Source organism: Cetorhinus maximus, chromosome 13 (assembly GCF_964194155.1).
Source record: "Cetorhinus maximus chromosome 13, sCetMax3.hap1.1, whole genome shotgun sequence".
Lineage (NCBI taxonomy): Eukaryota > Metazoa > Chordata > Chondrichthyes > Lamniformes > Cetorhinidae > Cetorhinus > Cetorhinus maximus.
This window is the reverse complement of record NC_135891.1, coordinates 97,974,176-98,001,125: the sequence shown is the minus strand read 5'-3', so window position 1 is coordinate 98,001,125 and position 26,950 is coordinate 97,974,176. Positions and strand designations below refer to the sequence as shown.

Genomic DNA, 26,950 nt, shown 5'->3' with positions numbered 1-26,950 from the left:
TAAGATTTCCCACTTTTGAGCTTGATGCTCAGATACAGCACACTATGGTACTGAATGTTTCCAGAACTGTGTGTGTTTTCTATGTAAAGATTTCTCCTTATAGGCTCTGCTCAGATGTCATGACTGAAGATATTTTCATGCAACATCAAAGATGCAGACACATCTTTTGAACAAAGGCTGTTGGGAGACTGGGGATTTCTGAACAGAGAGCACAGCGGGAGACTGATTCAACGAGCACAAAAATACAAAGCTGGTTTCATTAAAGAACTGCCAATCCCTGTCAGTGAACAGAAAGAATGTACAGCAGGTATGGCAACACTGAAGAACAGTTTGTTTTATATCTGTATTCGAGGACAGCATTGAGTACTCTTAAATTAGCTTCAGAAATTCAAATGGGATTTCCATCTGAAAATGTTAAAAAAACTGTACTCTAAAGTAAATAGTTCCTTTGCAATGTACTTTACAACATATGCAAAAATGTTCAAATATATAAAACTCAATATCATTTAAAATAAGACTCAATATTTATGGAAACACCATTTAAATACAGTTGTAACTTCAGAGGTAAATACTGCATTGACAATGCAGTTTCTTTCCTGTCTTCCCACACTGCAATTCCTCAGGTATAAATTGTAAATGCTTTTGTTTTGGAAGGCAAGGTGTATGATGCCAGTCTCACACTGGAAGCAATGATTGCCTTTGAAGCTAAAAATGTGCCCCTTATCACCCATCCTTTGAATACTGCTACAGAGCGGAATCAGGACTAAAGCAAAGAAAGAGAGCGGTCATGCCTATTACAACATTGGACTGGCACCAAGTAATAATTACAGAAAAACTGAATTTGTGCTATAATCAGACCACCAATTTATAGAGCTGAATTTAGTGGTCTTTTACCTTAGGCTAATTCAACAGCAATGGACTGAAGACTAAGGCTGCAAAGAGTTCCTGTCAGATACGGTATTTGCAACAAAACTCACTCAGGAAACCAGAATCTAAAATGGTTAAGTGGAAAAATGCAGTTTTTAACAATTGTTTCATACAACAGGGTCACCTTCACCAGAAGAGAATAGATAGAAATTGCTGACTGAAGAATCCAGGGGATGTTTGAAGGAAAAAACAAAATGTTTGGGTCAAATTGGAGTTGTGGGCAGAAGATCACAAAGAAAGCTAGTTAAATTAAATAAAACACAACTTAACTTTTCAGCTTTTTCCACTTGAGTAATTTAAAAATGGTAATTCTACGTTAATCTAATAATAATGGAGGACAGATTGCACTTAGATTCCTCACCAGAGCCACAAAATTATTGAACACCTCCCTGACCATAATTATAACTTGATGACAATAATTCTGAGGGAGATTTCCTTCAGTTTCTGGTAAAATTAGAAACATTCTATTAAAACATTTTGCAATTGCACGAGAAATAACAAATAGGGCATATCTCTCTATGTTTACAATGTTTCTAACACCATGATCAAAAGAAACTTTCCCTTTTGCCATTGTTACATATTGGACCTTTTCAAACATTTTCTCACAGAAAGATGTTGGAAAATAGTTACATTTAAGTGGTGCATTCACACAGGGTAAGGTTTTCTTCATAGTCATGAAGAAAAGAAACGACTTGCATTTATGTAGCACCTTTCACAGCCTCAGTATTTTCCTCTCTCTCTTCAGGCACCATCCCCTAAAAGGACATTGGCAGCCATGGACTTACACATTTTGGGCCAAGGTCATACTTGGCAAAGTACTTTTGCCATTGCTTTCTGCAGTTTCTGGCTGGCCAGGAGACTCTCCTGCTTTTATTACCTGCTATAGGCATATTGGAAGGATTTTCAGGTTGATAATCAACCTGTCTGGCCAGGTTATGAACACACCTTCTATCAAGTCCTGAAGTGGAACTTGAACCCGGAGCTTCTGGCTCAGAGGTAGGGACACTACCCACTGCACCACAAGACTTCCCAAAGCGCTTTACAGCAAATTAATTACTCTTGAAGTTCAGTCACTGCAGTAATCTAGGAAATGCAACAGCTCATATGTGCATAGCAAGATCCCATAAACAGCAATTTGATAATGGCCAGATAATCTGCGTTATTGACATTGGTTGAACAACAAATATTGGTCAGAACACTTGGGCGAATTCCCCTGCTCTTTTTCAAAATAGTGCCATCGGATCTTTTGCGTTCAACTCACCTGAGGGATGTCGAGCTGAATTAAAATATAAATTGCTTTTCTTTTAGAAACATCTGAGGGTGCAGACGGCGCCTTGGTTTAACATCCATCCGAATGACAGCACCCAACAGTGCATCACGTCCTCAGTACTGCACTGGAAATGTCAGCCTAGCTTTGGCACTCAAGTCTCTGGAGTTGGACTTGAATCCACAGCTGTCTGAGTCAGAGGTGAGAGTGCTACCACTGAGCCAAGGCTAACATCTGCTGCAGCCATCTGCTAAGACAAGGACTTTATTCCTTGATGGGTCAGGCACTAAAAGTGTGTATTAAAACTACGTGGAATGCCACTGATTCCAGACCACTTCGAATTCAGACAGTAAGGAGGTGAAATTGATCTTCGTCCGTAGTGCAAAATGACCAATTGCAATTCCGACAGCTGGGGCAGAATTTGCCCCCATTTAGGGGGGAAGTTCAGGAGCGGGCGCGCCTCCAATCAGCACCCTTGATCGGGGGCACGCTGCCATTTTACATGGGCGGGCCAATCAAGCTATGCGCTCCCTGTGCAGGGGGGGATTCCCTCAACCGAGAGTGCGCTCTTGCGCGCATGCGAGGGAAGGAGCGCGCTCATCTCCCTGAGGCTAAGTGCTGCCTCAGGGAGAACGGCGCCAAATTTAAAAATGGTCAATGTAGAGAAATAAAATTTCCCTGACATGTCCCCTCATGTGACACTGTCACATGAGGGGACATGTCCATCACTTTCATTTAAACCTTTATTAAATTTTTAAAAACCTACATGAAACCTCATCCCACCCGTGGATAATTGCATTTAAGGGGAAGCTAGACAAGTTTTTGGGGGAGAATGGTGTAGATGGTTACAATGCTAGATGAGAATAGGCGGGAGGAGGTTCGAATTGAGCAAAATACATCAGCTTGAACTGGTTGAGCCGAAAGCATGTTTCAGTGTCATATATCCTAGGTAATCTATTTGACTGTGCTTTTCCAGGACAACGTACAAACTTAATATGGACCATCTAGTGAAGACCAATAGAACACCTACATCTTGGAATATTTATTTCAACAACTGCTTTCCAAATGCATCAAATATACTGGATAACCATTACCAGCCAAAAGAACATTTCTGAACTGGATTTACATTACTACACCACGAGTAATTGCAGTTTTGACTTCAGTCCTTTGGCTGATCAGAGTAACATTTTGACCAAATCAGTCCACACTACAGCTTTGTTTTGGGTTATGCCTCTAAAACTGGGAAATGTCTACAACCAGAGAATGAAAAATTGCAATATACGTTACAACTGTACATGCACAATCGTTTCAATATTCAGGATTCTGCGTTCCACATTGTAAATTATAAAGGACAGTCAGATGAAGAAAAAGAACTGCTTCTTTGTGTGTGGCATTGGCCAGGATTCCAACAGGCCAATGGGGGCCTCGGCCACCAGTCAAAGAAATGGCGGGGAACCCCCATCAGTTCCCAGGGAAGCCAGAAGGAATTGTGCCTTTCAGGAGCAGGAGTGGTGACAGCTGATGCCAATGCACCCACCTGAAACCCAGGATCATTGTAGGGTTCTAGGCCAAAGGTGAGTGAAGGCGCGATGGGGATCGTAGGGTGGCGCGGGGTGGGGGGAGGGTCAGAGGCAAGGGCAGGGAGATGGCTTTCAGTGACCACTCCCCTGCACAATGCCGGGTCCCTTGATCGGGCACAGAGTACCTGATGGCAAGAGACCGCCTCCAGGAGGCCACTGGCAACTCCAACAGGGTTTGCTGCACGGACCTCAGAGGGTGGGGGAAATCTGTGCCCTCTCCATTTAGTCCCTGAACCACCACTAAATTGTGGTGGGCTCAGTAATAATGGCTGTCAGTTGGCTCATTACTGAGCCGAATTGACATCCTGTCGCCGTGGTTGGGAATCCTGCATCAGCCCCTTTGGCCCTCCGACTTAATCGGGGGAAGTTTTGCCACCGCCGGGAGACAGGCACAGGGCCTCTCCCAAGACTATGCGGCCTCCATCGCCATGTTTCCTGTTGCTGACAGGCTGCTTTAAATCCAGCTCATGATGATAAGACATTAGTAACATGGTTCTCCAATTATGTTTTTCCTTTAAGCCTGCACAGGTTTACTCTTCCCTCATCCTCAATTCAGTTTTATTAGATGCTGTGAGATTGGAAATATTTCGGACAGTTTAGGAGTAGGAAGACAGGTTGCTAGACTTTTCACGTGTCCTTGATTTCACAGGACGGTTAGGCAGTTTTTTAAAAGTTGGTACTATTTCTGGATTACAGGTCTGACTTCTTGCCCCTGTACTTCTGTCAGGTGGGTCTCCTCTGTCTCTAGGGACAGCACTTGACATTAGCAGCCAAGGAGGTCAGATTGACTCAAAAGGTGAGATGCATTTTCTTGTGCTAATGGATTTGTACCTGCAGCATTATAAGTGAACCACTGTGGATTTCATACCACAGTTCTGTTGTCCTGCATTGCCTTGAGAGGTGTTTTATGTAACCAAGCATAACATTTAATAGTATATGTTTGAGAGTGGTCCAAGCAGTTAAAATGACTGAAGGTGGTTCAGTGGTAAATAGTGGTGCGGCACTGAGCCATATATATTATGAAGGTTTGAAATTTGTCCACTGACACATGTAAGTTACTGGAAGAAACAGTCATGGTGCATGAATGACATAGACACCAAACAGGAAGAATTTGTCAGTTTGATATTTGTAGCAAATAGTAAAAAAAATCCACCCAGATAGGGAGAGAACCTGTGCTGAGCTGGGCTGTTTTCCATGTTCACATAGCCCATATTGTCCGACTTTAGACATGAAGAGTGCCTCTTAGACCAATACTGAGAGACCAGCACTGCTTCTGCATGTCTCATTGCCTTCACAAAGAGGAAGGGTACAGGGGGTAAATTGAGGAATGGGAAACAATTGGATGTGGAAACATTAATATCATGGAAGTGACTTTCTTTCGCCTTCCTACAGTACAGCTGTAAAACCCTAATTACACTTAGCCCTCAACATAGAAGCTGCTACCCATATCAGAAAGTTCAGTATAGAAAAATACTTCCCAACTAAAAGTTTTATTTTAAAAGACAGCAATTAAATGAACACATTGTTACTAATTTAATTAGTTTAGTATAGCATCTTCTAAATTAAATAAATTGGAAGGCCTTTTTTTGTCAGAAGACTGGGAAAAACAATTATACAATTTAATGCGTACCATGAGCACCTTTTTTACATTAAGCAGAATACCAAGAACTCTAATTACCCCCAAAATAATTCAGTAAACGACGCAGTGCCAACTGTGATGTGGGAATGATAATAAGCCACTAACATCTTCATGGCTCAGTGAATAAGATCTACCTCCAGGGTATTTCCTCAAATTGTAGGCCTTGATTGCTAAATACAACCAATAAAAATGGTTTGTTTAATTACTGTCTGGAGAAGACTTAAGACTGCTGCACTATATAAAGCACTCTTAAAGCTATTTGTTGTAATTATTGTTGAACGAGCAATTGGAATGCATTATGGGGTTATAGCTTTACATTTCTGCAGTGCCCTGTTTTATAATAAGACAGTCAGACTTCTGGGACATCAACTCTTATTTCTTATTGTTGTAGTTCTGTCCCTGGGACCTTACTATTGGCCAATGTGATTTTGTTTATTTAGTTCTAAATAAAATGTAATATATATACATATATATAAGTTTCATACAATTAATAACTTCCATATTGGAAGGGTCCATAATTCCTGCTTAAAAAGATACTAATGTAAATAAAAGCACAGTAAGTAGTCACTTTCACTATAGGGTTTATAAGTGCAATGTCACCTTCACATGAGGATAACACTCCCCAGGGCCTGGGGAGTAGAACAACTGACACAGGGTGTCTCGCTCCGCAGGAAGCATGCGTCCTCTCATTTGAGCACGAAGTGGCATTGTCACTGAAGTCATGGAGTAGTCCGTGGCTCGCTCTCCCTCCCTCCCAGGCTGTGTGGAGGCAAAGGGCCCATGAATGGGAAAAAAATGGGGATAAATTGGGAAAAAAAGTAAATGAAAAATGAAAACATTTTGCAACACAATGCCTAGATAGATAATGTACACTTTACATTCTACAGTTAACTACTGAACAGGTTTTCTAATTACTCACTTGATTATACTTCCAATTCTATCATTGCTGGTGGCAAATACATTTTACTACAAGATGTCTAATTATAGTCTGACAACTTAAACCAATAAATTGCAGACAGAATGTAAATACTTATTCAAATTGGCCAGCTAAATTAATGCAATTCAAGTGAAGGTCACTTATGTCTACAATGCAATACATGTAATTATAATATATGTTTAAACATGGGGCATGTGCATAACCTGGGGAGAATTTATACATTTTCAACTTTACTTACTACACAGTTACAAAAGATAGGTGATGAGAGACAATTAATTGTGCATAACATTTTTAAAAACGGGAAGCTTTGATGAGGTGCCAGCACATACAACGTAAAGCACCATCAATGATGAAAAAGGGTGGGGAAGAATACGAGGTAAATCAAGTAGTGGTGACTAGGTGACATTGAACTTGGGTTCTAAAAGGTTGGGTGAGGAAGGGAAGGCTGAGGGAGATAAGGAGGTCCTAGAAAAGATTAAAGTTCAGTTTGCAATGTGGTGAGATAATGTACAGGCAAGGAACGGGTTGAATGTGGTACAACAAAATGGAGATTTGAATGCTATAATATGGGGACTGCAAAGATTAAGATAACATTTCAGCAGACTTTGCTACTGTTAATCATTATTATTTTATATTATAAATTTCCAAAATTCATTGGATACCCCAAAAATACACAACTGAACCCAGTCGTTATATCTGCCTTTTGAAGCAGGAGTCACTGAATAACAATCAGGAACGGAATCCCTGATTACTTCTTCGCCACCACCATTCCCTTTTTCTCTCTCTGGGGACACTGAGACCAATTGTACCTCCTAACTGTTGGCCAGACTAAACTCACTACAAAGCAGGTACTGCACTTGGAATACTTCTGGTCCACACGTCTCAGCATCACTTCATGTAGTGCATGTATTCATCGAGCCACCAGGGAGGCGGTACTATACTTCTTAAAATAGCTTTCTAAATGTATCTTAAAACCTGGATGAGTCAGTGTATTGGCTATATATACATGATTTTGCCACTTCACACTCACATCATCCAATTTAAAATTTCAATCTGGTCCTGATGATGTCATCAGGACTCGACATGTGTATATTAAAAATGACTCCCTGATGATGGACAGGTTGCCCTTGCTGCCTGCTTAGTTGAAGAAGTTAAAATGGCAGAAAGTAAGCTAAATGACCTGGTCAATTTTAACTGCCCACCTGCCCAGTTTCTCCTGGTTGGGTAGGGTTAAAACTGTCCCCTGTTCCAGTTTACTCTGAAAATCGTTCCAAAAACTGACTCTTTAATAGGATGAGAGCATTAATTAACTCATTGCATCTGAAAAGTCCAAGAACTCTTTTGTATTAGTGAGTATGTTGATCCTCTAGCTAGTCATGTTAATCCTTTAACCAGTAAACAGAGAAGAACAGCACAGGAGTATAATTTCCATTTTGAGCACTGACTGTTCCTTGTGGCTTTTAAAATTGACACCTGTCCATACACATGGACAGACAGATGATTTTCTGTGAACTGAACTTTCTACACTAATTGAAGATATCTGCACAACAACGATTTGTGAATTCAGAAAAGCTGTTGCAGTTTGCAAATAGTTGGCAAATCTGTTCATCAACCTCTGTGAAATAGTGTTCACAGAGCTAATTCTGTTTTAAGCAGCAAGTTTCCCTCAAATTAGCAGTGGCATTAAGGATTTATTCTGAACGTTTTTCCTTGGTTATCTGGTGACTAATGAGGCAATTAAAGTGCGTTTTATTGACTAGTCACAATTCTGTGTCAGTGATTGACAGTGTTGATGTGCCCTTTGGGACATAACAATAAGCGATGTGACAAAGTCCTTGTTCCGTTAACGCACTTGCACCCTGGTGACAGCCAACACTTGTGCCAAGTCGACTTGTGTGATAGTGTTTGGTACTAAGCTGGACATCCTGCCTATACGGGGAGCAAAGGCAGCCGCCCCTCCATCTCATCCCATGGTAAGAATCTCTGCTCAGTTGAGCTACATGACGCAAATCTCGGAGGAGTTTGCTTGCCTCCTTGGCCTCTCAGTTGAAGCAGGATATACAAAAGAAAAAGCACTCAAATGGGTCAGACTCAATAAAAAGTTGTTCAAATTGAGAAGGCAACCCAGGAAAAAGGCATGCAATATCAAACGATACATGCAGATTCTAAGCAATGTTTCAGTTCCCCATATCTTAAAATTTTACATAAATTTATTGGGAATGAATGTTGCAATAGCGACAAAAAGTTCTCTTGTAACATTCTATTAGGGCACAAGAGGATGCGTTGTTAAAGTTATACCTCCCAGTACAACTTTAAACTCGGCGATATCAATAAATTGTGCAAAATGGATTTAAACACAGGAGGCTTCCACAGATATTAAATTGCAGAATGATAATCCTAATCTTATTGAAGTGCTTATTAAAATTGCAAAAACCAGCTTTTAAAACAGATTTCTGCCAGCAGTTTAGCTTATAAAATTCTTTGATAATGACAGTAAATTATATACATTCATTCTATTAGTTTAATGCACGACTAGACTAAATGTATATGTAGAATAAGAATAACAAATTTTCCAGCAAACTGATTGTTCTCAGGTAGTGAGAGCAAAGTTGCACAGCTGGAAACAATTAATGGATTTGAACGGATTAGTGGAATTCTTATTCAAAGAACAGTAAAGAACTGGGCTTAAAACTGAACTAGGATGGCCCACATTATAGTTATGTGCTAAACAGTTTTATTTTTCCTACTTATCAGTGGCAAATGGAAGCATAATATGAATTAGATGTTTCAATATTGTGAAACGTGGTTAAATTAGAATGGAGCATCCCTCCTGCTGTGGGCTTCTGCATCGACCAGTCACTTGGGCATAACTGCTATGACTATCCTTTTCCAGTGAACAGTAAGTCACATGCAGATCCCAGAGCAATATTAAGGCCTCTGGGAGCAAACACTCTCTTCTCACCAAGTGGATTGATGAACAACCGGAATCTTGTATCATTTTTGGAAGGTCTAACAACTGAGTTGGCTCCTGAGATCACGAGCTGAACACGGGATTTTCTGTGGCGCCACATAATAACCTCTTTAAGAAAAGAAAAAAAACTTGCATTTATATAGCGCCATTCATGACCTCAGGGTGTCACAAAGCACTTTAACGCAAATGAAGTACTTTTGAAGTGTAGTTACTGTTGTAATGTATGCAAATTTGACAGCCAACTTGGGCACAGCAAGATCCCACAGCAATAAAACAAATGGTGTAGTTCATCACAGGTTACATGTTGGCCAGCACTCCAGAGGAGCCCCTCTGCTCTTTAAATGGTGCCATTGGATCTTGTAAATCCACCTGAACAGGCCCCAGTTCAACATTTTACTCAAAAGATGACACCTCTGACTATGAAGCATTCCCTCAGTACTGCATTGAAGTGTCAGCTTAGATTAATTGCTCAATTTCTTGAGAGGGGCTTGAATTCGCAACCTCCTGGTTTAGAAATGACAATGCCACCCCTGATTCAAGCTGACGTTTAAAGGCAACTAAGTTCAAAGAGCGACAAGGAAAATAAAGTTTATTTTATTCAAGTTGTTCGGCCACTTGAAAGTAAAAGTGATAAATGGAAGGCTGGAAGCTACAATGAACAAAAGCATCATGCCCTACCATTTTAATACATAACAAACAAGATGAAATAAGGGAATATTTGACCCGCAACTTTCATTGAAACTTGCATTTGTAAACTTGTTTCGGGCATCAGTTTTGCAAGTACATATCACATTACAATCTTTCAAAAACTCAGCCTATTTACAAACTGTGATCTCCTGAGATGAATAATTGTTGCAACCAAACATATTATAAATTGTATTGCAATCTAGTATTCTGTTGTTTGACCAATTTGATGCCCTGTATAGATGAGCAAAACAGATGAAAGCAAGAATGACAATAGTGCAGTGTGCTTGATCAGTGGTTAGAAACCTAGTTCATGTAGCACACCCAACATCCAAAACAAGCGTTTACATAAATTCACATCCAAGCCTGGACTTATATTTGGACTTGAACTTTGTTAATATGAGGGAAACATTTTGCTGTTACAGACCGGCTGAATTCCATTTTGGTGAGGGATGTTGAGGATGGGATAGGTACCCACACTACATCAACACAGGATTCCAAACATCCCATTTGACGAGAGTCACTCAATTCCAGATCACACTATCTCAGGTTTCTGTTTCAGAATTACAATTTCATTGACAGTGTTGGAAAGTCCCAGTGTTATTCTTGCCTTCCTCTGTTCTGTAGTGAGAGGAGAGAATGCTGTGAATGCAGAAATATCCCACTATCCATAGTAAAAGTGGAACAGAGGACAAGGGGCTAACTGAAAAACAGACAGAAAAGATGAAGTTCACTTAGTTTCTGTAAAGAATGCAGTGTCACTTCTGGTGTCATGGTACTGCAATGTGACAAGAGTATTTTCACTGCTTGGTTTGCATTGTTGTGAAGCTGAAGATGATACTGGATGCTGCAAGGTACTCAAGTGCATTCACAAAGCACTATTTCGACCTCCCACTGCCAGTGTGATTGTTAATGATCGAAAACAGCTGAGAAGGTTTAGCTTTTTTCAGTAATTAAAGTGTGAATGTTGTTACAGCAGGCATTGGAGTTTGTTTAATTGTGACAGCTTATCTGTTTTTGATGGGGCTTTGTTCCAGTTTGCTTTTACACTACATCAGACATCCATCCTTCCTGGCATGGGTACAGTTCTTCCAGGAAACAGGTGATGGACTGAAAGTGCTTCTCCCTCCAGAAAACAACTCAGTTGCTCTATATAAAAAAAGATGACTCTATGAGTTAGCAGAGCAGCGGTAACAGGACTTCATCTGTGACCCTTTGATGGACCCTTATAACAAGCAAAGTAAAACTGCAAAGGCAGGAATCTGAAATAAATGACAAAATTCTGGAAATACACCTGAAAAGTTAACCTTCCTTTTTACTTGACAAATTCTGCCAGACCTATTGTGTATTTCTAATGCTTTTGGTTGCTGTTTTTATCTCCGTTTATGTTTTCATTGTTATGACACCACAAGCATGTGGCTGACTTCCAACTGAAAACTTCACACCTGGAATTTACTTGGCGTTGACAGCTCTGGTCAAACATGCCTCTATGGAGTCTGATTTAGAAGTTGCATTGAAAGATTTGTAGAGGTCTCGGGGCTGCATCGTCCTGTTCTCCAGTCCCAGGTGGATGGAAGAAGTGAACAACAAAGACATGCCTTTAGTTTGCATTAATATATGTAACATGATAGCACACTGTATATCACAGAGAGATGCTTAACAAGTGGGCTGAATGGTAATCAATAATTATACATGTATTTACAATGCACTCTGGATTCTAATAAGTAAACATGGAGACCAAAATATCTGTATGAACCACAATAGCTGGCAAACATCTACATCAAAACAGCCACAGCTGGAATCTGTCTCGAAATTGTCCATTTAATGGTCACCTACTGGCATTGAGGAATACACTTCAATCTGACAGGTAAATTCAGTCTACACCCATCTAGTCTCATTTACTTCTCTTCCTAGTGTCATTGAAGGGATCTGTACATTTCCCATGGTATATTAAGTGGCCTAAAACACTTTAGACATTTGCAGCCCAGATTCTAGTTTACAGAAAGATGTGACAAAAGATAAAGGGCTTCCAATGGCATTTTTAATACCAAAGATATTTTACTCAATTACCATTTCAGCTTGGTTATTTGGCAACATGTATACTGCTGACTTAGAAGTTTGAGACTTTGAGTCCCCATACATTGTTTGAGAATGGAATCTATGATGATAAACTTGCAGGCTGAGGGTGTGCTATATGGTTGGATTAGCTATCTTTCAGATGAGGTGTTAAACCGAAGACTCATCTGCCTGTTCACATGGACATGAAAGATGCCATGGCACCACTTCAAGAAGAGCAAGGAATTCTGGAATCCGGGCTCTATGTTTCCCCTTCCAAATCATCACCAAAAAATAATTCAACTGGTTAGTCATCTCATTTGCCATACTTGAGACCATGCTGTGTGCAGATTTGTTGCTGCATTTGTGTGCGTAACAATGGTAATGACACTTTAGAAAGTAATTCATTAGATGTGAAATGCTTTGGAACCTGGTAAGACGCTATATAAATGCAAGTTCTTTCTTCCTCACCCATAGCTGTATCCATCAATGTACTTAGCCACACACAAATTGTACTGACAAGTAAAAATAAAATACTGAATCAGGTCAATGTACAGAGATATAAAGCAAGAAACTGCAGTATATCTTTTACACTTGATTCAACCATGTTGAGTTATGAAGGAGGAATAGAAAAATCATATCCCACTATCTCTTTGTTTTTTGAAGGTGATGGGACTATCTCCATTGATACTGGTGAAGATCTGTGCCATCCCAGTTTCAAATGCCATCTCAGTTCTAGAAACTTTGCAGATCATTGGGAAGAGCTACAGCAAGGAAATGATACTACACAGAGCAAGATGCATTGACACTTTGTGGACCATGAAGGGGTGGTGACTAATGCACCTGCTAATTTGTTTTGGATTGCGCAGCCCCTTTAAATACTTTTGCACAGCTGCGTACGCAGTAGCTTAAAGAGGCTGACTTGTGTACAGCCACTCACAGGTTGCTGCGCAGCTTAGAGGGAACATTGGTGATGACACTTAATGGACCAAGAAGGGATGATGATACTTCATGGACCAAGAGGAGGAGTTGATACTGCATTGCATTTTCCTTTGAGAGGGAACATCTGAAGCAAAATTACATTGATGCAGCAAATTATCCCAAACAGGATTTTTCAGTACCTACCTTACCAGCACTCAGCTGGCTCCAAAGATGACTCCACAAGCCCACAGAATGCATGTCTCTTTAAACTCACAAGTCTCACCACTAGTGATATAAACATTACAATTGTTCAGTCTATTTACATAACGTCACTAAATCTCACTATTTAAGGTCTTGGTCAAGGAGCTGGGTCATTCAACCCTACTGTGAAATTTTGCATTAATAATTTGACAAAAAGTAGGACAGGAATGTAGATGCTGACAGGACATTGCCAAGATTCATGAAGATAAACTGCTAAAACACTGAGCTCCCATACAGAGCTAAATTGATCAGAAAACTTTGTCAGACTGCATGAATAGCAGAATGTTTGAAACATTGACTTTTGGTAACCTTTATATAATCTCTTTATATCTGAGAATGTGGGATATTTTTGGGATATATTCAGACAAATTCTCTGACACCAGGGAGAAAATGGGAAATCCTAACAATCAGCATGGAAGGATTTTTCAGTAAAAGGCTAATGTTTTCTCTTATACCATAAATTTTTTATTCATCCCTCATATCCTTTTATGACACAGAATTAGGCTTCATTTCCCCTTTCACAACTGTGAATTAGGGACTTCTGTAAGAAAGTTTCCTCTTACCGGGCCTGGTTGCTGATTAGATGAGTCACAGGCAAGTGAGACCAGATCCTTGAGAGGGTCCGGTGGATTGAGGTGTGGTGGGAACCGGATCGTTGTGTGAGGGAAGTAACCTGAAGCACTCTGGGGAAGGATGGAGGTTGTTGGAAAATGCAAAGATGAAGAGGCATGGGGACTTCGTGATGTAAGACCTGCAAATGCATAAAAGAACAAAGACCACTCTATGTTATACAGAATCAGATCTTACATTTATTTATATTTTTGTGTATTGAAGATATTTTTTGCTCACACTTATATTGCTCTTGGCACAAGCATGCCACAGAAAACGTTTTTGCTATGACAATTTTTTCCTGCCTACCATTGGCACAAATCATTTTTAATGAGATTTTAATCAAATCTTAAAAAATCTTCCATTTTTAAAAATTTGCTGACTGCATGGGCTAGATGGAGTAGTTTTTCACACGGTACTTGTACTATGCTCTATTTTTGTGAATCATATATACTAACTGCATCTGAACTCCTGTCTAACAGAAAATGGGAGCATTTTACAACAAGACTGGTAGGTTTTGTTTAAATTAATGTTTTTACAATCTAGCTTTCCACACAGACCAGTCCCATATCAAACTTGGGAGCTCACTATGGCAGCAGTTCTAATGAAAGTCACAGTACTGAAATGCCATCAGACCTCCTGAGTATTTCCAGTATTTTCCGTTTTTCTTTCATGGAAAAGTGAGTGTTATTACAAGATAAAGTGCATCCTCATTCTGATAAATATAATGTCCAATGCATCAGTCCGGATGTTGGCAGTACATTTCCCCATCAATGGGGGAGAAATATATTTGTGTTGGCACAGGCAGTTGAGCATCAATGGATCAAAATGAACATTAATTTCTATTCAAAACAAGATTAGTCCAAATTATATGCACATAATTCAGTACTACAACATCAACTTGTACTTATATAGTAGCATTAACATAGTAAAATGTCCCAAGGTGCTTCACAGGAGAGATATTGAACAAAATCTGACACCAAGTCACATAAAATGATATTAGGGAAGATGACTGAAAGCGTGGTCAAAGAGGGGTCTAAGGAACATCTTAAAGGAGGAAAGAGTGGAAGAGAGGTGAAGAGGTTTATGGAGGGAATTCCTGAGCCTAGGGCCTTGGCAGACAAAGGCAAGGCCACCAATGGAGGAGTGATTAAAACTGGGGATGCTTAAAAAGATCCAGAATTCGATGAGTGCAAATATTTTGGTAGGCATTAGGGCTGGGTGAGACTAAAATGAGTAAGTGGTGAGAGAGATAGAGATTTGAAAGCAAGGATGAGAATTTTAAAACTTGAGGCATTGCTTGACCTGGAGCCAATGTAGTGAGCACAAGGGTGATGGGTGAACAGGACTTGGTGTGAGTTATGGCACTGGCAGCAGAGTTTTGGATGACTAGAAGTTTACAGAGGGTAGAAGGAGGAACACTGGCCAACAGTGCATTGGAATAGTCAAGTGTAGAGGTAACAAGGGGATGGATGAGGGTTTCAGCAGCAGATGAGTTGAGGCAAGGGCAGAGTCGGGCGACATTACAGAGATAAAATAGGTGGTCTTAGTGATAAGTATTCCTGAATTAATAGTAGGAAGACAATAGGAGTATGAAGCAGTAGGATGGCCTGGAGCTATCAGTCAGATATGAATAGTAAAAAGGTCAGTAGAATGCAAGATCCCGTAAGTAATAAAATACATGAAGCATAACGTTTAAGAAATAAAATTTTCTTTGAATTCTTTTACATCGCTCAATGGGCTGTTTTCTACATGGAAATACACTTCATGGTCTGAACTTTCACGAGGACGGAGGTGGTCTCCAGCTTAGCCAAAATGGCACTGGAGCCCCAATTCTGGAGGTCCTGCCACCAAAACTGCCCACCGTGCCCCCCCATCTTTGCTGGAGGTGGGGGGTGGTAACAGGGGCAGGTTGTATTTTGCATCTCAGTAACTCATGGAGGCAGCTGCAGATGCAGAAATGTAAAAGTGAAGTTGCTCTTCAGTCAGGTGGGAATTTCATCACCTGGATTTCTGAAAAAAGAATCGCGGACTTTACACTTTTCAGGAACAGGTCTAAACTTCCCGGAGTCCTCGGAAGGACTATCACAGTGGAATGCCTGTCAGTTCACAAGTTTGAGTGACAGCACTAAGTGGTTATAAAGTATTTGATTTGGGGCTATAAATTAAAAGTAGTTGAAGGGATTTAAATGTAATGAATGAGCTTTTATCAATGAGAATGTCATTTTATAAATGGTGAAGTCATCAATAGACATTTAGAACTTTATTTTATTTCATTTCAGCATGGCTCCTGTGGTCTGCCTATGGTGGACACTAAGTGAGTTGGGATGGAGGATGTAAAAGCAAAGGGTGGTTGGTGGGGTCATGGATTGGCATGAGTCAGCATAGGGGCTATAAAGGGTGATGGGGTAGGTAAAGGGACATAGGTTAGCATGGGGGTATAAGCGGCCGTAGGAGTGGGTGAAGGCATGAGGTGGCATGACTTAGCATTAATGAGGCATGGGGTGTGTGAGGAGTGAGGCCTAGAGGGCTATTTTATGTTTTATCCTTTTTCTTACACGTCCCGGGCCACTGAGGCTGGCCTTTCACATAGTCCATTTCCATACACAGCAGCCCTTGGCTGCCTCTGCACTGTTTCTGGGAAACTGGGCCCGACTCCCGTCAACACCTGACCCCCGGAACGAAAACTAGAATGTCCGGGACACTTTCCCCCAAGTCAAGTTTTGGAGTTGGGAATTTTCCTGACTCTGCACTCCTGATTAGAAAGCAAGGATTCTGCCCTTTGTTATATAATTACAACCAGAAAGATGCTTAAAAGAGTGCGGTCTTTTTAAATATTTCTACATTTATTGTATTTTTCCTCAAAACGTAAACATTCTCTTTCGTTAACATTCAGATTTATATGGCCAATACGATAACCAAAGTTCAGTCAATGGAAAGGAACGTTAGCTGGGGTATAAATCGGGCTATTGATGAACTATCGCCCAGTGTGTCCTACTGCCCAAGTTGGATTTTACCCTGAGTACTGCATCACTGTTCAAATATGCTGGAAGTAATGCTTATTTGATGTTTTACAAAGTGTCTGGAGTAATGACATTGGAAATTACACCAGAATGTTACTGTGTTTCTGGTTCATTTCTTAATAATTCCCTTAAGCGTATGATTCATCTTTCGCAAGTTTTTACATATACGCTAAAATAAAGAACTGAAAGCATGCCACAGTTACAAAGACTAATTCAGCTTGAGGAACGATCTTTTACATTGACAAAAACAGGATGATTAAGACACCTCAAACTGCCTGAAATCCAACTGTTTGTCAATTCCAAACGTGTTAAACAAACCCATCTGTATGAACAATGAATCAGTATTCATAAGGCATTCTGAGATCCACACTCAGTGCCATGCGCCGCCATATGAACACACTCGACCTCTCCCTCCAGCAGCACCGCTGCACCCTTTTTCAAAGCTGCGCATGCCCCCAGTTTCATTTTATTCTTCGCCTCATCCGTCGCCTCAACAAGAAACTTTTTCTCTTTCTCTCAAGTGCTAAGGAACGCAAGCTCCAACAACTCATCGACACCAACACCCATCTGGGACCCTCCACCCCTGCTTGTCCCTCCGTCCCCACCCCATCTTCCAATCCCAGCCCCAGCCGCGTATTCACTATACCCCCTGACCTTCCCCTCTCCGATGCTGAACGTTCAGTGCTCAGCAAAGGACTTAGTTTCATACCCTTACGCCCTCATCTCAATGAATTTCGGGCTCGGCATGATGCTGAACTCTTCTTCCGCTGTCTTCGTCTCCGTGCTCACTTCTTTGGGCAGGAGTCCTCTCCACGTTCAACGGATCCTTTTACCCACCTCCAATATTCTCCCTCCACTTGGACCCCTCCCTCTGGATTCTTACCTTCTCTTGATCTTTTCATTGAGAACTGTCGGCGTGACATTAGCCGTCTCAATTTCTCTGCTCCTCTCACCCATTCTAATCTGTCTCTCTCTGAACTCACTGCACTCCGTTCTCTCAGGTCCAACCCCAACATTGTCATCAAACCCGCTGACAAGGGTGGTACTGTTGTTGTCTGGCGCATTGACCTCTACCTCGCGGAGGCTGAGCGTCAACTCGCAGACATTTCCTCCTACCTCTCCCTGGACCATCACCCCACCACAGAACATCAAGCCATTGTTTCCAGGACTGTCACTGACCTCATCTCCTCTGGAGATCTTCCTCCCACAGCTTCCAACTTGATAGTCGCCCAACCTCGGACGGCCCGCTTCTACCTCCTACCCAAAATCCACAAACAGAACTGTCCTGGCAGACCGATCATGTCAGCCTGTTCCTGCCCCACAGAACTCATTTCTCGTTATCTTGACTCCCTTCTCTCTCCCCTTGTCCAGTCCCTTCCCACCTACATCCGTGATTCCTCTGACACCTTACGTCACATCAACAATTTCCAGTTCCCTGGCCCCAACCGCTTCCTCTTCACCATGGATGTCCAATCCCTCTACACCTCCATCCCCCACCAGGATGGTCTGAGGGCCCTTAGCTTCTTCCTTGAACAGAGGCCCCAACAATCCCCATCCACCACTACTCTCCTCCGTCTGGCTGAACTTGTTCTCACACTGAACAATTTCTCCTTTAACTCCTCTCACTTCCTCCAAATAAAAGGTGTGGCTATGGGTACCCGCATGGGCCCCAGCTATGCCTGTCTCTTTATGGGGTACGTGGAACATTCCTTGTTCCAGTCCTACTCCGGCCCCCTCCCACAACTCTTTCTCTGGTACATCGATGATTACTTCGGTGCTGCTTCATGCTCTCGTCGGGACCTGGAAAAATTTATTAATTTTGCTTCCAATCTCCACCCCTCCATCATTTTCACATGGTCCATCTCTGACACTTCTCTTCCCTTCCTTGACCTCTCTGTCTCAATTTCTGATGATAGACTGTCCACCAATATCCATTACAAGCCTACCGACTCCCACAGCTACCTCGACTACAGCTCCTCACACCCCGCTTCCTGTAAAGACTCCATCCCATTCTCTCAGTTCCTTCGCCTCCGTCGCATCTGTTCTGATGACGCTACCTTCAAAAACAGTTCCTCTGACATGTCCTCCTTCTTCCTTAACTGAGGTTTTCCATCCACGGTCGTTGACAGGGCCCTCAACCGTGTCCGGTCCATATCCCGCGCATCCTCCCTCACGCCTTCTCCTCCTTCCCAGAAACATGATAGGGTCCCCCTTGTCCTCACTTATCACCCCACCAGCCTCCGCATTCAAAGGATCATCCTCCGCCATTTCTGCCAACTCCAGCATGATGCCACCACCAAACACACCTTCCCTTCAGCCCCCTGACGGCATTCCGTAGGGATCGTTCCCTCCGGGACACCCTGGTCCACTCCTCCATCACCCCCTACTCCTCAACCCCCACCTATGGCACCTCCCCATGCCCACGCAGAAGATGCAACACCTGCCCCTTCACTTCCTCTCTCCTCACCGTCCAAGGGCCCAAACACTCCTTTCAAGTGAAGCAGCATTTCACTTGCATTTCCCCTAACTTAGTCTACTGCATTCGTTGCTCCCAATGCGGTCTCCTCTACATTGGAGAGACCAAACGCAAACTGGGCGACCGTTTTGCAGAACACCTGCGGTCTGTCCGCAAGAAAGACCCAAACCTCCCTGTCGCTTGCCATTTTAACACTCCACCCTGTTCTCTTGCCCACATGTCTGTCCTTGGCTTGCTGCATTGTTCCAGTGAAGCCCAACGCAAACTGGAGGAACAGCACCTCTTCTTCCGACTAGGCACTTTACAGCCTTCCGGGCCGAATATTGAATTCAACAACTTTAGATCTTAAACTCCCCCTCCCCCCATCCCCACCCCGTTTCTCCCCCCTCCCCTTTTTTTTCAATAATTTATATAGATTCTTCTTTCCCCACCTATTTCCATTATTTTTAAATCTAAAACTAAAACCTTGTTAGTCTTTCCACCCCATCCCCACTAGAGCTGTACTTTGAGTGTCCTGTCTTCCATTCTTAAATAGCACTTTCCTTAGACAAATATCATCACCTTCAACACCTCTTTGATCCTTTTGTCTGTGACATCTTTTGATTATCTGCTCCTATTACTGCTTGCTTATCTCCACAATCACCACACCCTCAACTTCTCTCTCCCCCCGCCCCCCGACCTTAAACCAGCTTATATTTCTCCTTTCTCCTAACTATGCTTCAGTTCTGCCGAAGGGTCGTGAAGGCTCGAAACGTTAATTGATTTCTTCTCCACCGATGCTGCCAGACCTGCTGAGTTTTTCCAGGTAATTCTGTTTTTGTTTCACAAGGCATCGTCAGTTTTATAATATTGCTAGGTTTGAACTTGACTCTGGCAAGCCAGCATCCAGGAGTCAGTTTGTTGCACTTCCATTGATCAACCTGACTCTTTCTTCCTGGCACCAGGGTGATAAATTTGTGGAAATCTCTACCCCCAGAACAAGTAAACAGGATTTAAGCACAAGGAGGTGACACAAGGACCAGAATGCAAACAAAAGTTGTGGCTGCACAAGTACAGCTTTAGAATCTGGTGTTTAGATATTTATTTGTTTTTGGACTAGGAAACAATACTGTTCAGGAAAATAAGCCCATTATTTCTAACAGGCCCATAAATAAACCCATAAAAGAGCATTACTATTCAAATTTTCTGGCTTCGGGCTTCATTGCTAAAGGAAATTTCAACACCCTACTGGTGTGGAGTGACTTTGGGCTGATAAGTCATGATATCCAAATTAAAATGGTGATGGGGATAAAAGTGATATTCGAGGAGACCATCAGGACTCACAAGAAAGTAATCCAAAATTGTCTTCAGAATTAGAATTTTCTGTACTGAGCTCAAATATGAAATAGTTGTTAGTTTAGTATGTGATAGCTTTTGACTTGCAGTAAGCAGAGCAGCAACAGTTATTTTCATTAAATCCCTTCTTTTTAGCGTGATTTATAAACTTATTTTGGAATATTGAATACACTAGCACCAAACATTCATTTTTCATTCAGCAGTGAGGTTTGCGTGACATAATGGACTGGTTATTTATTTCAAAGTATGAGTGTCCTAGTTATCCTGCGAATGCTAAAGTCTATGATCAATGCTACATCTCAAGGCCCACTTGATGGCTCCATGGGTAAAGGTGCCACTGGATACTGACTGATACAGACTGGGGTACTCCAAGGCTGAGTTGTGTTACAGTTTGCTTCTGTGCAAAGGGAGAGGAAAAATAGCAGGGTGGGGGTGGTGGGGGTTGGGGGGCCAGAACACTAACTACATTGGTGGCATTGTCATCACTGCTTCCTGATGACAACCAAAGAAAGTGGCTGCTACATTAGAATACTGCAACTTTATTACAGCAGAGGAAAAATAAAGAATGGAATGGTTTTAGATTTATTCCCAGTAAACCAATGAGTGGATATTATGGAGGAAATCATAACCATGATGCACAAAAGCTGGTCAAATGGTCCACCGCAAATATTTGTCAGTAGAACAATTGCTTGGATTTTTCAGTTTCAATGACAGTGAAACTATCAGTGTTCGCCACCATTAATCTTGCAAAACAGCCAGCAACTTCTGGCATCCGCACATGCTTAGTTAAACATCAAAATCCGGAAGTTGCTGTTAGCGATTCCACATTCCTGCACAGTGTGCACTGTTGAATTCCTTGCAGATGGATATCAATTAGAAATCACTGATTGATGTGAAGTTTCACCTTTTATGCTATAATTCTCATGGTAAAACCCCCTGATAAAAATATAATTTTGTTGAATGAGGTGTAACTAAGTTTTTAATGATATACTAAGTCACAAATGCTACTGAACAAACTCTTTGGCCTTGAAAAACTAATTTTATGTTGTGGAATGTCAATTATTTCTATTCCATGATAAAAGTTCCATAGGTTTTTAAAATAATTTTAATAAATGAAGTTTATCATATTTCAGCTTCCACCTTAATCCCAATCTTTATTTTCCTTTCTGTAAAATTATAAAAAGTGAATGATAAAACTCCTTGTTATCTGCTGGTTTGCTGTGTGTGAGAATTCATCAATATGATTGGCTGCTTAGCCAACCTGATGACATCACTGTTGTTGGACGCCAGGAAGCCCCTATAGCTGGTGTAAGAGTGCAATGGTCAGAGCTTGCCAGATTTTTGTGAGCAGCTTTCTTTGGGCTCAGTGGTGAACACTTTCACGTTATTGGGCCAGCTTTATAATTTCATACGTTTATTCCCTCTACAGACATTTTGTAAAAGTGGGCTAGGAGGCTTTGGGACAATTAAAAATGTTTACAGTTACACAAAATGGAGCATATGACAGGGCTCTTTGGTTTCAAGAGTTGTATTTCTGACAGTAACTTTAGCAGAGCTCTTTTCTTACCGCTGTGCACAGCGATCACAGGACGGTGGTGCTGTGTGAAGCTACTCAATCGTGAAGAGGAATCCTGTGGAGATGGGCTGTTAAATGGAGATTTGTCCATCTCAGTCTTCTTCACTGTAGGGGAGATACCTAACAGGAGATACAAGCAGCACAGGTGTCAATGCCTTACATTCACTCAATCCTTTCTTCACTAGTGTTCCCCTCTGCTGGTAAAGCAGAATAAACTCACAATGCTGCAGGATTATCTACAGAAACAGCTGCAGAATGGAGGTTTACAAAATGAATAATTACAACGGATTAATCCTGTTCATGAATAGGAGCGGGGTGTTGGGCGGGGGCTGGGGGTGGGGGGGTGGGGTGGGGGTGGTGCCCTACTTCGGAAAAGTCTATCGACATCAAGAAACTGGAAAGAAGCAATTAGAAAGTCAATAATGAATTTCCCTTCAGTTTGCAAAATGTGAAGAGGGTTTTGTTCACCAGATAAAAGCTGATTCATTTGCAATGTTGAATATGCTGAAGTACAATTAAGGAATTACCTGAAGTGCTTCATTTGGGCTACTCGTTAGTTGTAGACTTGTTATCTATTACAGTTTGCCCTGAAAAATCATTCGCAGTCTTCAATTCCAATGATTATTATAATTGCTTCCCTCGTGCCAAAGTAATTTAATAATGTCAGGATGCCACTCCTGTCCTTGTCCTGAAGGTAGTCAAGGATTTTTTTTTACACAAAAAGAGGCTAAGGAGTGCAATTTTTACTTTTGTTCAATCACCAATCAAAAGATGCTCCTTGAAAATAAAGGCTGGGATTGTTGTTTTAAATAAATTATGCTAAGTTTTCAACTGCTCACAGGGAAGTCACAACCCACCCTGTGCACATACATTTCAGAACCCAAATGTTTCATTCAATTTTCCTTCCCACCCCAGAACCACCCCCAAATCCTTCAAAATCCCTTGAGGGATGTTGATAGGGCTGTGGCATGCCAAATTAAAAATATGGCTACTCCCTACGCATAATTTGCATGCATTTCAGATTTAGGAAAGCCCAGGCCTAAATAGGCACGAGTAGTTTCTCCAGTAGACAAATGAACAATATAAATTGCTGCTGCCCACATTGGCAAATGGCTTATCCACATTCACTTTCTCATGTGTGCTGCATCCATGGAGCGGCAAAGTAGGTCAAGATGTCAGCAAGTTTATTGAAGGCCATCAGCGACTTACAATAAACATGATTCACTTTCTACACAGTGAATCATTAACAGATGACTGATATTGTCTACTGTCCTCCAATCACAGCTAAATTTTCTCCCTACAGCTAGTTTCACAGCTAAATCTGACTATTGCATTACAAAGAAGCACTGGAAATTTCCTTTTGGGGGTTCTCCTCATTGGTAGGGAGGGAGGGGTACTATTCATCTTCACCATCTGAGCAGTAATTTAGCAGAGAAGATTGTCCACCCATTGTAGGACCTGCACAATTTTCATCACATTGATAGTCATAGATTTGAAAATCAGGCAGTCTTTACAATGGCTGAGCAATTTGCTCAATGTATAGTGATGGTATGTTTAAAAACACGTCTGTTTAAAATTGATCACAAGCAAACAATTCCTGGTACCTGGCTAGAACTGTCGTTGTGAATGCAGCACCCAACTTTACAATCGATCTTCCTTGCCAAGCAACGAATGTTACAGTGACAAAAGTTATGGCTCACTATCATTTCTACCACCTTACTCTAGAGACAGATATAAATTTCAGACAGCAGTCTGGCTGGGTTAAAGTGCACTTATGCAATTATTTATTTGAAAAGCATAAATAAGTAACAAATAATTCTGCAGAATACTCTCCAGGGGAAGGACAACATGTTACAATCTGGATCTAAAAGCCTGCAACTTTCTCTCGGCAGTCAGATGGTATATGAATCACTGAACTCAAATACAAATATCTCAGCCCTCCCAAGGCTACATGCCTGAAGCTCATTTTTACCACCTGTATTAATATAAAGACTACTTATGTCGGCCCTGTCAGCACCAGATCTACACAACACGGTGACACAAAGAAGTTTCTTTGTGTACAGTAGTATTGATATGGCCCCATTCCACACACAGCAATGGACTACACAAATCTTACTAGACCAACAACTGCAGCTACAAAGCAAGTTTAATGGTTTGTAGGCAATTAAGCAGCTTTAGAGGCAGGAGATCATAAACAGTACTTAACCCACAATCTTGTATTTTTAACCATGTACATTAAGATATTTAAATATCTCCCAGCTATATATTAAAATTTTCAATCTAGTGGACGTGCTATGTCTCAGTGGAGTTGACGCCGATTGGTTAAGGTGATGGATTTGAAATTCACTGGGGTTTCAGTGTGAAGGTTTGAACCCTGCTGACTACGCTTCTCATCATTCCTGATTTTAACCAACTGCCCACAGAATTAATTATCAGTTAAATGGAATAAAAACCTTCCAAACTATCCCGCATGTGGGGGAGATGGTGACATAGTGGAAACGTCAATGCACTAGTAATCCAGAGGCCCAAGTTAATGTCCAGGGAATAGAGGGTTCAAATCCCACCATGAGAGCTGGGGCAGGAATTTGGTCTGAGCAGGTGGGCGTACACCTGACCCGCTCGAGCGTAAGATGACGCACGATGAAGTCGGGCAAGCGTTCCATCGTCATCACGCACTCGCACAATATTTCAGTCAGCAGGCGCGCGTGGGAGTTGGCAGCCCACGCGCCGACAATTAACAGGCCAGTTAAGGACATTAGAGTTCTAACTGAAGGAAAGTTTTTGCTGCCCGTCCAACCTTATAGTTGGCAGGCAGGTGGCCTTTGGATTTTTTAGGAAACCCCATCCACAAGGGGGAAGAGGTTTCCAACAGCAGTTAACAATTAAATAAAAATTGTAAAAATTCATTCATAACATGTCCTTGCTCATGTGACAGAATCACATGAGGGGACATGTTTTTAACATTGCTAACTTTTTCATTTTTAATATTATAAATCTTCAGCTCCCCCACCCCCACCCCACTGAGCGCTGCAGTGCGCGTTTCACGCTGGATGGCCGTTAATTGGCCGGCCAGCATGAAATCGATGTCAGGGCCCAATCGCGGGCAGTGATCGGCTTCCCGGCTGCTCTTGGGCCCACCTACCATGCCCGCCCGACAAGGTAAAAATCCTGGCCCTGGTGTATTTTAAATTAAGTTAATAAATCTGGAATTGAAAGCTAGCATCAATGATGGTGACCATGAAATTATCATCTTTTGCCATAAAAACCCATCTAGTTCACTAATGTCCTTCAGGGAAGGAAATCTGTCATCCTTACCCGGTCTGGCCTATGTGTGACTCCACTTCCACAGCCATGTGGTTGACTCTTAACTGCCCTCTGAAATGGCCAAGCTAGCCACTCAGTTCAAAGGTGAGTAGGAATGGGCAACAAATGCTGACCTTGCCAGCGACATCCACATCCCAAGTACGAGAAAAAAAAATCTCCAAACAATTTATTACATTGTGTGCCTTCTTTCGTGGGTGTAGCATTTAAACAACAAATATAGGAGGATCTGTTATGAAGAGATATCTTGGAATGAATCTCATCAAATGACCTGTAACATAGTCAGTGGAAGTGGGAACTCCTTCCAAAGAAACTCAGGGTGAGGAGTAGCAAGTGAAACAGATAGAAGTAAAAATTGTTGATGCGATCAATAGCATTTACAATAAGAGCTCTCTTCTATGAAAGTCACAGGAACATTGGGGGTAGGGAGAGGGGTGGAATTGTAAGCTGTACAGTGCTGACATAGAGGGTGGATTTTAACAGTTTTTGAAAATTTTATACAATTGGCAATCAACATGGTTCCCAACCCCAATGGTGCCGGTTGGCCACACAGCTCCACAAACTAATGGGAGGCGGCTCATTTAGAGGCCACATCGCATTCGCCGTTCAATGGTGGGTAGGTTCCCGAGGAAGGTGATCCAATCAGTGGGCCCGAAGCGCTGGATAGATGGTAGCCCCACCGGGAAAGGTAGGCGCTACTAACACATAAAAGAGATCATGAAGGCACCTCAAAATGGAGAGAATCCCTTTAAAAAATGGCTTGTGGCCGTGGCTTTGGCACTATCATCCCAGCAGCTCCTTGCTGGGGTGATTCAGAGAAGGTGCTGATGACATCCTGACCTGTTGCCCGGAGACCTCCTGCATTTACCTGCTGGGCTCCACTCTCATCGGCGGGGGGCGAGGGGGGTGCAATTCTGCCACTGGAACAATGCTGGTGGCATCATGACCATTGTCCCTTAACGGGCTTAGTTGACTACCCATAGCTGTCAGGTGGTTAGCTGCCGCTGTGTTAACTTCACCTCTGGCAAGAGGCGGGAACACATTTGGCCAGATGGACTAATTCCCAAGTTTCTTTCCAATCCGGCCTCCTAATCCACCTTAACGGGCCAGGAAGATTCTACCCCTTTTTACAGCAGTCACGTTCTGGGAATATGAATGTAAGCCTCAGGCAACAAAAGACACAGCTTTCCTAACTAAATCAATGTTTTTTTTTGTATCACATATGGTTTCATCAGCAGCTCCTCTTGGTGAGGAGAGACAAAATTTTGCAAACAAATGATTTTGATGATAACGTCATAACAAAGCCAAACAAAAATGAGTTGAGTTATGTTATCCTTAATAAAAGGTTATGAGTGAAATGCACATGTA

At 41.8% G+C, this 26,950-nt stretch overlaps 1 protein-coding gene across 8 annotated transcripts in view; it reads right to left on the bottom strand.

Moving 5' to 3' along the window:
- Nucleotides 1-26,950, bottom strand: part of nfic (nuclear factor I/C) — a 737,693-nt gene that overhangs the window by 133,586 nt on the left and 577,157 nt on the right. For 6 of the 8 annotated variants that reach the window (XM_078555863.1, XM_078555858.1, XM_078555862.1 and 3 more), the window contains exons 7-9: nt 22,253-22,381; nt 13,806-13,993; nt 6,014-6,172 (exon numbers count right to left, since the gene is read on the bottom strand). In XM_078555863.1, the coding sequence (XP_078411989.1) occupies nt 6,014-6,172; nt 13,806-13,993; nt 22,253-22,381 (476 nt within the window). Of the gene's footprint in view, nt 1-6,013; nt 6,173-9,947; nt 11,555-13,805; nt 13,994-22,252; nt 22,382-26,950 lie in introns of those variants that run through there. The other 2 variants (XM_078555864.1, XM_078555861.1) reach the window with 2 other exon arrangements.